At 42.1% G+C, this 13,676-nt stretch overlaps 1 protein-coding gene across 2 annotated transcripts; it reads left to right on the top strand.

Annotated features, from left to right (window-relative positions):
- Window positions 1-645: 645 nt before the first annotated feature.
- tcp11l1 (t-complex 11, testis-specific-like 1) lies at window positions 646-13,272 on the top strand. Of its 2 annotated transcripts, none has more exons than XM_012960518.3 (10): window positions 646-956; window positions 3,810-3,964; window positions 5,031-5,163; window positions 5,880-6,000; window positions 7,361-7,581; window positions 8,377-8,513; window positions 9,522-9,706; window positions 10,044-10,225; window positions 10,856-11,028; window positions 11,683-13,272. In XM_012960518.3, the coding sequence occupies exons 2-10, from the start codon at window positions 3,814-3,816 to the stop codon at window positions 11,895-11,897; spliced, it is 1,518 nt and encodes a 505-aa protein (XP_012815972.2). In that variant the 5' UTR covers window positions 646-956; window positions 3,810-3,813; the 3' UTR covers window positions 11,898-13,272.
- The last annotated feature ends 404 nt before the right edge of the window (window positions 13,273-13,676 follow it).

Genomic DNA, 13,676 nt, shown 5'->3' with positions numbered 1-13,676 from the left:
AGTAGGGGGTACATTATCCCTTATAATACATGAGTGATACTCAGAGTTCCCTGTATAACTCAGCCTGCAGCTTTGTGCTTATTTATATTTATTTATATATAGCAATAAATATTCTGTGGCCGGCACACCCTTAAAATTTGTCAAAAGTTTATTCAAGACATATTGTTATATATATATATAAATATATATATATATATATATATATTAATATACTTGCGTACATAAGTAGTGCTTTATAAATACATACAAATAGACACGGAACTCCTCATCATTTCTAATATCCTTATATTTTACAATAGGGGCTACATTATTCCCTATATAATATCATAATGACACAGTATTCCACCCCTTTTCTTGCTGGTTTCTTCTGAAGGTTTCAGGGCTAAATATTCCTGCGCTGAACAAAAGCCGCATTAATATTTCAGTAGCCAGTTAAGAGCCCCGGCAGGAGGAAAGTAACAGTGGAAATGATGACAGTTGCTAGTGAGTCCCCAGCAGCCAATCACAGAGAGGAGTACATTACAGATCTCGGGCTATTGGCTCCTGAGGGCTTGCAGAAAGAAAAAAAAGCCCTTTGTCATCCTTCCGTGCAAACAAGGCAGCACATTGTGTGTTTAAACTACATTTCCCAGCATGCCCCAGCCCAGCTTCCGTAAATAGAGCCCGCAGCAGCCCAGAGTGAGCTTCACCCGAGCGAGTGTTGCAACATCTCCTGTCTCCTTGCTCTAAAAATCCATTTAACAGGCACGTGAATAACCAGCCCAGCGGCCAGTAAGGGCCCGAGGCTCGCACTCCGGCCTACAGCACATTTGCCCTTTATGGTGCCTAAAGCCATTGCTTAAACACAGTTTCATGTTTGTTGCTGCCGGACTGGGAAGGCTGGTCACGCTTGGCCTTTAACGTATTCCGATCAACCGCCACTGATTGTAATTTGACTCGGCGCTGACAGGGGGCCGGTGAGTAACGTTTCCCGAGGGTTCTGTATATACAGGGTGTTAGTGTCTGCCATTGGGCACTACAGTCTGGCCTGAGAATTCATTTAAAGGCCAAGTAACACTTCCAAAGCAGAATTAATCACAGTCTCTTGAAGCAGGATCAGTAAGACTCACGCTGATTTATTTCTTTCCAATGTCAGTGGAAGCTGCCATGTTTCTTGTTCTACTGAGCTTTGCTTTATATGAAAACTTATATAAGCAATAATCTCTTAATCTTTCATGTACTGTCATTTGTATTTATTATTGTACTGACCATTTTTTACTCTTTTGCTGTACAGCGCTGAGTACATAAGTAGCTCCATATAGATAAAGATATACATTCAGTGTTAATAAAATGACTTCATTCATGTAGAATGTTACATAAACAAAAATATCTACACCCAGATATTGCTGGACTACAACCCCCAGCATACTCCTACATGTTACCAAGGGTTAAATCATGCTGGGAGCTGTAGTTCAGATATGTGCACTAACCTATAAAATTAGCTTGTGGGGCAAGGTTTGGGCAGATAGTGGGCAGGGCTGGGTGGGCCAGGAGGTGGGGCAAGATTTGGGCAGGTAGTGGGCAGGGCTGGGAAGCGGGGCAAGGCTTGAGCAGGTAGTGGGCAGGGCTGGGAAGCGGGGCAAGGCTTGAGCAGGTAGTGGGCAGGGCTGGGTGGGATAGGAGGCGGGGCAAGGTGAATGAACAGCGCCTTATGGCTTATTACAGAAACTTTGCTTGTTAATACAGGTAAGAAACCTGTTATCTAGACTGTATAGGACCTGGGGTTTTCTGGATAAGGGATCTTTGGGTAATTTGGATCCCCATACCTGAAGTCTACTAAAAAATCTTTTAAATATTCATTAAACCCAATAGGGCTGTTCTGCCCCCAATAAGGGGTAATTATATCTTAGTTGGGATCAAGTACAGGTACTGTTTTATTATTACAGAGAAAAGGGAATCATTTAACCATTAAATAAACCCAATAGGGCTGTTCTGCCCCAATAAGGGGTAATTATATCTTAGTTGGGATCAAGTACAGGTACTGTTTTATTATTACAGAGAAAAGGGAATCATTTAACCATTAAATAAACCCAATAGGGCTGTTCTGCCCCCAATAAGGGGTAATTATATCTTAGTTGGGATCAAGTGCAAGGTACTGTTTTATTATTACAGAGAAAAAGGGAGTTGTTTTTAAAAATTTGAATTATTAGATGAAAATTGAGTCTAAGGGAGATGGTCTTGCTGTAATTTGTAACTTTCTGCATAACGGGTTTCCAGGTAGAAGATCCCATATCTGTATTACACTGTAATCAACCTTTAGAAAGAATAAATGTAATCTGCGGCCATTGTATGTAACCGAGACTAGAGAATCAGGTGTAAACAAAGCTGCTTGGATTCTGATTGGAGGATCCTATTGGAATTGGGCCATAGGCCCTGGAGTGCAGTGTTGCTTTAAGAATCCATCTCTGTGGGTGCTAGACATGCTGGGAATGCTGTAGTCTGGAAACTTAGGTAGAAAGTTTATATCCCCTTTAAATCACAGCAGGGTTTTCAGTCCTAGACAAGATTAATAATCACCAGAGAGGCTGAAATAAAAACGTAGCCTTTCCATGCTTTCAGCTCTTTTTATTATCAACCTGTTTCAAACTGTAATTGTTTTCTTTGTCTTTTGAAAAATGCAATAAAATACAAATAAAAAAGAAAGAAATAAGGGGGCTTAGTAAGGCAAAGGAAACTAGCCCTCAGCACTGTCATCTTGGGAGAACTGCCCATTTAACCCCTTCTATGACAGAACATGTGGAATTTATGTACTGTATTGTGCCGGTGCCAATGATGCCTCAGTCTGTGGCAGTTAAATGTTTAACCATTGGGCATGATGGTGTCCCTTTGGGCAGGGTGCCAGTGCATAGTAACTACAGCGCGGGGGGATTCAATGAAATTCAATGTAATTGCTGCTGAGCTGATCTCATTACACACTGCCTGACCCAGACTGTCTGGAGCCCAAAGTCACATTTACACAGAACCACCCGGAATGTGCCCGTCCCTTTACGGCTGATTTCAGCATTTCTAATCTTATATTCTGTACAGTACATTGCATGATTAGCCCTGCATCTCTATGGTTACCATTAATATAGCAATGCTCTACGTTCCTCTGGTTGCTGCTGAACAGTGACGCCATCCGGCATAATCTGTTCCTTCAATAAGTATGAATAAATACAATTTTTATATGCTGAAATCCAGCTGCAAAACAGCTCTTCTCTTTCTGAATCGTTTGAAATCCTGGCAGGGGAGGAGGGACTAAAACACTGATGTTACAAATTGTAACAACTTCTCCACAGCTTACAGACAGCATGCAGGAACTACATAACCCACAATGCATTGCACTGTGATGTTCCTTTCCTTATTGACATCACGTGTGCAGGGAATTGTGGGATTGGGAAGGATGCAGGCTGAAGGCAGGCTGAGGACAGGCAACTACTGTTACATTTATTTGAGTCAAAAGTAGTCAGCCAGATCAGCAGGGGAACAGGGGGCGGGGCTTAGGGAACTGTTCCAAACCATAGTATTACATTAAAAATCATGAAAAGGCTGCATATTTTTTTAGTTGATGTATATTGTTGTTATATGTTGTTTTTGGGTGGAGTTACCCTTTAAATAGCACAGAACAAAGCTCCTTTTGGTCTGTTAACTATCACTGTATTAGATATGAGATTTGGGCTCTGTGAATACCGTGCTGCTCTAGCACAAATAAAGGGATGTTTTCTACAATGTCTCAGACAGTCTGATGTCGGATTGGTTACCTGAGTGACCTCTTTCTGTCTCAACCCCAGGACCATGCCACTGGATCCCGATAAGCCCGGTACTGGCGAGGGAGCGCCCAGCGATCCCAACAGAGAGAGAAATGTAGAGAACCCCGTAGAGGAATCTGTAAGAAAGAGAATTCGGCAGAGCACCCCAAGCCCTCACAGAGGAAACACTCCCCAGGGTAAGTGTCTCCCCTCACTGGAACCTGCTTCTAATGGCACCGGCTGTTCTACCCAAGCACTCACATGGCTTAAAGTAAACCTTGAAAACAAAATGATGTAAACTTCATGAGGGCTATTTTATTTGACTACTGCATGTTCAGAAAGTGACCAGCAGGTGGCGCTGTTGTAACTAAATGCATTCATATTAACAGCACTTTAACCTTAGATCCACAATATAGATATTAATCATCCATGCAAAATATACACAGTCAAAACCACTGACATGACTGTAAATAACAGAACCTGAGACTTGGGGCGATTGGCAAGAGAATAAAGATAGAAGCACCTATGTGGGTTATGTAATAAAAGACACAATGTTTCCCCAGGAGCAGTAACCCATAGCAACCAATCATTGCATTTACTGTCACCTGTTTAAAACCAAACATCTTTTTGGTTGCTATGGGTTACTGCACCTGGGGAAACATTGCATATTTTATTACATATGGGGGTATGTGTTCTGTTTCCAGTATGTAAAGGCTTTACTTACATAAAGCAGCAGTAACTTACTCACAAGAGAAGAGAGCCTTTAGATGAGTTTCTGTACTACAGGACTGATCCATGATATTATTATACAAAGGTTATTTCTTTGAAGTAAAAACAGAGCTCATCCCAGGATTTGGCTTAAAAGAGACTAAAAAGGCAAAGATAAATGCCTGATAAGCCCATTGTGGCAGGTGGTTTTCAGCCTGAAAATGTTCATGTGCAGAGTTGGTCTAAAATCTGATATTCACAGCGCTGAAATAAGGCAGAGAAACACGTGTACCATTAGCCTTACAGCCATATGGGTTATTGGCTATGTAAACCCAGGCCCGGAGTCAAAATAGGCCCCGGCATTTCAAGCACACAGAGGCCCAAACAGCCCCCCACAAGCCCAATAAATAGTGACTGTCTATGGGATCTTACAGCAGCCCCTCTGGCATAAACTCACCACCATTTTAGTCAGAAATAAGCCCAATTCATGTAATTAAGGTATAATCCGTGCCGCCTATTTGCGATCAATTTAATACAGTTACTTTCACGTTGCAGCAAGTCCCCCCCGGTTTGTTTCTGTGGAAGAACTGATGGAGGCTGCAAAAGGTGTAACTAACATGGCACTGGCACACGAGATTGTACTCAACGGAGGTTTCCAGATCAAACCCAAGGAACCCCCAGAAGGAAGGTAGGAAGTGTGAGATGCACATCACGTCTGCTCTTGGTAGTAACTGGCAGAAGGCAATATAACTAGGGAGTTTGGGCGCCTAATTCTTACTACTCATACTACTCGGTTATTTTCCAAACAAACAGCTTGGCCATCGGTACTGTGTGATTTGGCCTGTCATACTGGTACACAAAACTTGATTGGCCATAATGAAAGAAATGCTGGCCAGCATGTAGAGGAGTTGAAAGAACAAGAGTATGGCCTGCATGTAGTTATCTTTACAGAACAAAATCGATTCATTGCTAATATTTCCTGTTCCATTTGTCTCATTTTCATACCTACATATTATTATTTTTATCTACAGTAGCATCAGAAGGGACAGTCATGAGTGACATCTATGAATGTCACCAAATTCGCAAAAACATATCAGTAAATATTGCCCTATATACCTTTTACTTTGAGCCGCCATTTTATGGTCTGTGAGTCACTCCTTGGTCACATGACAGGAAATAATTCAGCTTGTAGGTGTAACAGGAAGTGTGGGAGTGAGAGACACCCCTCTGTCCATTCATTGGATGATACAACCTAGCATGTATGTGTGCTTTTGGTATGTGTGTGACTGCAGTGCCTCATGCAATAATAATAAGGGATTATTCTAAGACATAACTATGTCCTATGTTCAATAACACAACATTTCTTGTATTAAATGGGATATTTCTTGTCCTTTTCATGCAAAGCCTGGAGAAGCATGTACGGGACATTGTACACAAGGCATTCTGGGATTGCTTCGAAGCACAGTTCCGGGAAGACCCCCCAGTGTATGACCATGCCATTATACTGCTGGCAGAAATTAAAGAGGTAAGTACCATGTTCGGCAGCACAAGAGCAGGATGCAAGTAATATGAACACAAGTGACTGTTGCACATAGAGTTGGTAATTCACCAGTTAGGGCCGGCACTGGTATTACAAATTTACTGATAATATACTTGCTGGTAAATATGTAATGGCCTTACTAGCCTCAGCAGGTCCCTGCCCTTTGGAAAAAAACAAGACCAAATGGCAGAGAGACATCCCAACCCTAGATGATGAGATGTGGTCTGACGCTGTCAGGCTGGTCCCGATTTATCTGTTTCCATAAGGGACAGATATATACAAAGTTTTTAAACAGAGCATATCTGACCCCTTATAAAATGTATAATAATGTGTCTGACCAATGCCCCAAATGTAGAGCAGACAATGGCACTATGCTTCATGTATTTTGCACCTGTCCGGTAATTCAGAGATTCTGGGGTGAGGTGTTACAAGTTATTAATGAGAAGCTAGCACATTAAAATATCTGCTCCCCTGAGGTGTGTCTGCTAGGAGTAATTGGAGATCTACTCCCAGCCCTACTCCAGATTATGCTATTTGCAGTTGCTTTGCTATGTAAAAAAGCCTATCTCAATGCACTGGAAATCGCTATATCTTCAACCCCTATTATTCTGGCAAAAGTTGATAAATGATGCCCTTCCAAGTCAAAAATTGACATATCTAGCAAGAGGCTGTCCAGAGAAATTTAATGCCATATGGGGTACCTGGCTTGATTTACAAATTATCTGACTGTATAATATACGTTATCTTTGTATTTGCCATGTGGTGCCTTAACCTCAATGTCTTCTTCATCCTCTTTCTCTGTCTTTTGTTATTGTTTGTAATGAAAATATGCAAAAAAAAAAAAATCTTTAAAAAACAGATGTAATGGCCTATAAATCCGTTCCCTGGCCTTCTACCCCAGCCAATCCTTATAAATATAGGCCCACCTCTTCTCTGCCTATAACCCCACCCAGTCTGCCCATTTCCCTGCCCCATCCACCTTTCCCCCTGCCAATTTCCCCACTCCTTATGTGATAACCCTGCCCCCAAATGACATCCCGCCCCCAACCCGAAGGCTGGGATTAGTCACAGAAAAAGGTGGCAACCCTTGTTATATGTTCCTTCTTATATGAAACAATATAATCTATAAGTAATAAGAGGCAGCTGCCATATTGCTTTGCTCAGCGGATGCATTCTCCACCATCTGCTTAGGCAAAAGAATTAGCCTATGGCGCACACAGCTTGTTTTATGGGCATTCCAGCTGCAAACATGCATATACTCCAGGTTTCCAAATGTCTATAACCCCTGTTATTGGCTTGAACCTAAATAGTATTGAAATCACTCATTTTTGCTTGTTCTTTTCAGGCACTTTCTTCCTTCCTGCTCCCTGGCCACACTCGGTTAAAGAACCAAATTAACGAGGTTCTAGACTTGGACCTCATCAAGCAAGAAGCGGAGAATGGAGCTCTGAACATCCCCCGGCTGGCTGAATTTATCATTGGGATGATGGGGACCCTGTGTGCCCCAGCCAGGGATGAGGAGATCAGAAAGCTCAGGCACATTAAAGAGCCCATAGCTTTATTCAGGTGAGGGGGCTGACACGATGACCCCAATATTTGAAAAATCTATATTTTAAAGGGGTAGTTCTTTACATTAACTTTAAATATGTTGTCGACATTGATATTCAGAGACAATTAGCAATTGGTCTTCATTTTTTTCAGTTATTTAGCTTTTTGCCCAGCAGCTCCCTATTTGATATTTAGCAGGTTGCTAGGGTCTAGGGTTTTAACCTAGTAACCAGGCAGTGGTTTAAACGAGGGGTGGGAAAATGAATAGTAGAGGGGCCTGCACAGAAATAAGTAACTCAAATTAACTATAAGATAAGATTCTAATAAGATAGTGTTTGCTAATAATGGAAGAAGGAAGCATGTAGAGTTCAACAGAGTAGACTAGAGGTCCCTTAAATGGCCATGGTCACGTGGACATCCCCCCAGTAATATCTGCCCATGTTGCCAGGTCCTCTAAGCTTGAGGGCTATGGCAGGTAACAGGGAAGGCAAAGGCAGCTTCAACCTGAGTCAGTACCTCACTGTGTTATATGATCTGCCTAAACGGGCAACTGAACCAGCAAGCCCAACCCCATACAATTTACTGACATGACGTTCCAGGAGTTAACATCCTTCAGCGACAGAAAGTGCAGGTTACTCCTAAAACCTTGTCCAACCTCCACATCAATAAATATCTGGGGGTCACCTTCAATAGAGCCTAGAATTCCGCTACTCATTGAGTAGAACTATAGGTAGTTATTCCATGGCCCCTGTTCCCTTAATGCCTTCATGGTCAGGAGTCGGCTTTGCTTCAATAACCTCCTTCCTTTTGCAGAGCCATCTTCTCGGTTCTAGACCTTATGAAGGTGGACATGGCCAACTTTGCTATCAGTAGCGTTCGGCCGCACTTGATGCAGCAGTCTGTGGAATACGAAAGGAAGAAATTCCAGGATTTCCTTGAGAAGCAACAAGGTTTGTGGCATACTGACCCGTCATATTGGCTTCTGGATTTGCCCTGAATGCTAGAACTTGCTTGTTTTGAGACATTAAAATATTTGTTAACTTGGACGTTGAGATTTGGCTTTGACAACATCTCCAGTGTGTAGTAAAATAGATAGGGGGGCAGGAATGGGTTTAGGGGTTGGCCAAATCCTTGGACTTTTTACATACAGCGACATTTATCAAATATTGTGGCAACTTTGCAGCTTTTTCTGTAATTGGCAAAAATGACCAATTTCTTTATCCCTGCTGCTTTAAGCAAGTTGATAAAACTCCAATGGCTCAAAACTGGTGATTATCAACTGGTGAAGAAACACTTGCCATTAACTACACAGAATTTCAACAGATCTTAGGTGGCATCATTTTTATTTCGGATTTATTGCGATTTTTAAAAAAAAGCCGACCCCACCCAGTGACCTCATCACTGATGTCATCTAAGGGGCAGGTCAGACTGAGGTCTTCAGCTGAACTGAATCCAAAGTCTTAAAAAAATGTTGCATTCAGTTGTCCTAAGCTTTAAATTCACAAGACTCTAAGGGGCAGATTTATCAAAATGTGAGTTTAGCGCTTAATACATAAAACCTCACCCACATCCTATTCATTCCTATGGGACATTTATCAATGGGTGAAAGTAAATCACATAGGAATGAATAGGATGTGGGTGAGGTTTTATGTATTAAGCGCTAAACTCACATTTTGATAAATGTGCCCCTTAGAGTCTTGTGAATTTAAAGCTTAGAACAACTGAATGCAACAATTTTTTGGTTCAAAACTAATTTTTTCAAATCTGAATTTATCAGAAATTAGAGGTTTGGCTCATTGCGGTATTTAGCCTCCTATTCTTTGGTTGAAGGTTCAGTATTTGGATGAATCTAAAAATTATGAATTAATTGTATCCCTAAATATGGTGATGATTTTTTAAGCTTTTTTCTTAAATTGGATTTCTGAATATGTCTATTTTTTTAACCATTTCTGCCGCAGATTCACTTGATATTGTCACCCAGTGGCTGCAGGAGGCTGCCGATGCCCTGGCTCCATCACGGCCTGAAGACGCTGGCCCGGTGGCTGCAGAAGCGGCTGATAGAACCCTGTGTCCTGTTACGGTGCTGAACCAGGCGTACGTGAAACTGCTGTCATGGGATCATAGGCACAAGCCATTCCCAGAGGTACGGGCAGGCCTGGGAGAATGGAAAGCATTGCCAGCGGGTGCTATAAAAGAGGCATTACTGTATAGGTTCCACCTATGTATTAGAACAGCTATCTATATACATTATATTCTTGTATTCAAACCTTTCAGGCAAGAGGTCTGACACAGACTGATGTTATAAAGGAAGTAGATGTTTATGTAAAGACCAAGGACTGAGTATGAATTATGAACTGAAAGACCTAGACCTGCCTCCCAAAGCCCAGTCGTGGGCCTGAGGGCATGTATAGCCGGTGTAGGGTTTGTAACCAGTGTGGATTATCTATCGTAGCCTGAGATTTCCTCTTTTTCCCCCCTAGACTCTCTTAATGGACCAAATTCGTTTCCAAGAAATGCAGGTGGAGCTTGCCCAGCTTACTCTTCTGGGAACCTTGCTCTTAATAACCCACAATTCCGCCGGCCCTGCCCTTTCTGGGCACCAAGAATTCCAGGACAGGATAAAGAACATCATTAAAGTGCTGTTACAGGACGTGGGCTCTGCGTAAGTCTAAATGGTTATTATTTCACAGGGTAGGATGGCATCATACATGGGAACCTAGTTTTATACTACCTACTCCTGAATAATAATGTGCTAAAGCTAGAATAATGAGCTCTGAATAAACAAACAAACAAGGGCTCGCATCCTGTAAGTCAGTGATCCCCAACCAGTAGCTCGTGAGCAACATGTTGCTCACCAACCCCTTGGATGTTGCTCCCAGTGGCGTCAAGGTAGGTGCTCATTTTTTGAATACTTGGCTTGGAGGCAAGTTTTGGATGCATAAAACCCAGTGTAAAGCCAAACAGAGCCTTCTGTAGGCTGCAAGTCCACATAGGGGCTACCAAATAGCCATTCATAGCCCTTATTTGGCACCTCCAGGTACCTTTTTCATGCTTGTGTTGCTCCCCAACACTTTTTACATTTGAATGTTGCTCACAGGTAAAAAAGGTTGGGGATCCCTGCTGTAAGTGTTGACTGTATTTCAGGTTTACAGATAAGGAGGAGTTTAAAACCCTGAGGCTGTGCTGCTCTTTAAAGCCTGACTTTTGCTTTAGAAAGAGGTAGCTAACTGTTGGGGTCCCTGGTTACAGGGTGTTATATAAAGTCTATGGAATGCTTTCTGTTTCTTGATAGGCCCATCAGTACAAATGACGTGTTGGCGACTGTGAGCGAGAAGATTTGCTTAGAGCTGAACAGTTCACTCGCTCAGTACGGCTTCACTCCATTCTCAGCAGAGAGAGAGGCGGCACTGAAAGGGCAGATTCAGAGCGCAGGAAGCCCCTCCAATCAAATTTACCGGCTAATAGGTAATTGTAAAATTGACTTGGACGTTAAACAGAAAGGGGAAAGAGAGGGTGATTTTCAAGGCTTTGTTTCCCTTCCGTGGCACAACAGAATGCTTGGAATTGCCCTGTGAGCTATTAGTCCATAAACGTGCTGCAAACGTTGGAATGATCCAACTGTATGGCCTGGGAGAGAACCCAGTTACTATGTAACTACGGTCCTCACTACTGTGCCAGGCCAAATGGCAAGGGCACCTAAAGCAAGTCTCAGCCTTCAGCTACCCAACCCCAAAGGTGGTGAGTAGGGGGCTTTTGACAATGACCATGATTATTGGTTGCAACAAATACCCCCCTCTCAGCTGAAATTACCAAACTTGGGGTAGGTACATAGAAGTGCCTACCACCCCCTACAAATGTGCACTAAGAAACAGGGTGGACTGGGCCAGCGGGACACTGGGAAAAACCTGGTGGACTCCAGACCTTGTGGGCACCACTAACCTAGACCCACTCTCCGCCAGAAACCATGGGTGCTCCCCCCTGACCCAATCGGACCCCTGAGGGGGACCCTGAGATGGCAGACCTGGTGACCCCCAAATCCCCAGTCCAAGACTGCTGGGAAATGTATATAAGTTTTATCTGGATGTATCTATAATAAATGCTTTTTTATCTTCTCTGCAGACAACAGAATACAAACCTTTCTGCTAAACTCTCTGGGCTCCAGCAGCCTCCGGTCTCTTCCAACATTGCCAAGTGGATTGGGCCCAATTCAGAAAGAACTTGAGGAGACTACGGTGAAATTTGTCCGTCTCGTCAACTACAACAAAATGGTGTTCAGTCCGTATTATGACTCGGCCCTAAGCAAAATCCTGAATATCGCAGGAACCCGTGCTTAAGGGCAGAATCATTAAATAATAGGATAAACTTGAGGAATGGACCAATGGTAATTTTCGGAATGCAGTTTTGCATATACAACGATTTACCTTGGGGGCTACCAGTAAAGAAGTACCCCCAAATCAACGTATTAATCATAATACCAGTATGTATTTCATAGGAATATTATATGCGTCTCTACACCTGAACATTACATCATAGTTGAAGGGGCATATTTATTAAATGGAAAATATACCAACACACAACAATGTAAAGATGCCCTGAGTGCCCTTTTGCAATTAAATTTATTTTAGATTTCGTTATATCAGCAGTTTTTACACTGCTTCTGTTATGAAAGTGTTACAGGAGCACCCCCTGCTGGTCCGTCCAGACGGGGGATAAAGGATTCCCTTACTGATGTAGGAAGCATCTCCAGGAGTTTCCCTGCTCAGTCCTATCACTCCTGTCTCACTAAGTGATCAGGAGATGCTTCCTGCAGGAATAGCTTGTTGCCTTTGTGTCTAGTCCCAACCCAGAGAGAACAGCAGGGGGCGCTCCTGTACCACCTTCATGTCGCCCATCTTTAAACAGGGGACTGACATTTCAAGGCAAAAACACAGTTAAATGCTTTTTACCTGTTTTTCATTTGCTTCCCTTGGGCCAAAATATATATCACAAAAATATCACAATGCAGAAATATTATTTTCTATCAGTTTAAATTTGTATTTTTTTTTTGGAGCAAAAAGAAGGGAATTTTATAAAAGTGCCATTTAGTTTACCACAAAATTAGACTAATTTAAAAGCTTTATAATATTTGTAAAGAGATTTTAGAGGTAACATTTCTTTATATCATATACATTTATTGTATAAATTATGAGTCTTAAATTATTTGTAGGACTGTATACGGAGTGTTTACAAATGCGAGGAGATGGGGTTGTTTACCTTTCAGTTAACTTTTATTATGATGAAGAAGACAATTTGCAATTGGTTTTCTTTTCTTCTTTAATTATTAAGCATTTTGTTCAGCAGCTTTCCAGTTTTGAATTTTAGCAGCTATCTGGTTGCTAGGGTCTTGTTTACCTTAGCAACCGGCAATTGATTCGAAAACTGGAAAGATGTAGCAGAGGAAAACAATTAATTCAAAAACTATTAAAAGAATGGATAAAGAAACAATGAAGACCAACTGCAAAGTTGCTAGGAATAGGACATTCCATAACGTACTAAAAGTTAATTGAAAGGTGACCCGCCCTTATAAACATGGAGTACCTTACTGATGATTCCAGCCAATAGGAACACTAAAGTGGAAAGTAAATAAAACACTTGCATTTTGCCACTTAAATATTATTGGTCTCCTATGGTTTCTCTATTTATAATAAACGAGGGAACTGGGGAATCCAACTGCTGCGAGTTGTGAATTCATTTTCTATAGGGTGCTCAGGGGAGTGCTCAGGGCAGCAGCGCCGAACACTAACACCTATCGGGAGCCTATATTCTAAGCAATTTTTCAATATGCATTATATTCATGGTGATGATTCTTTACTAACTGGATTCTCTGCCATGAACTAGACTTTACTGGGGTTTCTGGAACACAGTGGAGGGCCAAAGAGAAGGAACTAGGCCCCCCTCCGCCGTTTAATATAATCCCTGAATCTTTGGCACAAAGTGCTGAGCCAAATACGGGTGCTCCTTTATTTTGGCTTAGTGCAGCTGAGTGGATAGCCAATATTGGCCAGCTGTAGGCACTCCCACGCAGGAACTTACATCATATCACTGGGGAGCATTAGTAATGATGATGATGATGA

This window comes from Xenopus tropicalis, chromosome 4 (genome assembly GCF_000004195.4).
Source record: "Xenopus tropicalis strain Nigerian chromosome 4, UCB_Xtro_10.0, whole genome shotgun sequence".
In the NCBI taxonomy this organism is placed as follows: Eukaryota; Metazoa; Chordata; class Amphibia; order Anura; family Pipidae; genus Xenopus; species Xenopus tropicalis.
This window is presented reverse-complemented; position numbering and strand designations above follow the sequence as displayed.

Excerpts from the sequence above, each read along its gene's own strand:
- tcp11l1 (XM_012960518.3), top strand. The coding sequence starts at position 3,814 with ATGCCACTGGATCCCGATAAGCCCGGTACTGGCGAGGGAGCGCCCAGC. Across the intron at positions 6,001-7,360 it reads TGCTGGCAGAAATTAAAGAG|GCACTTTCTTCCTTCCTGCT; the intron begins GTAAGTACCATG and ends TGTTCTTTTCAG. Across the intron at positions 8,514-9,521 it reads TTTCCTTGAGAAGCAACAAG|ATTCACTTGATATTGTCACC; the intron begins GTTTGTGGCATA and ends TTTCTGCCGCAG.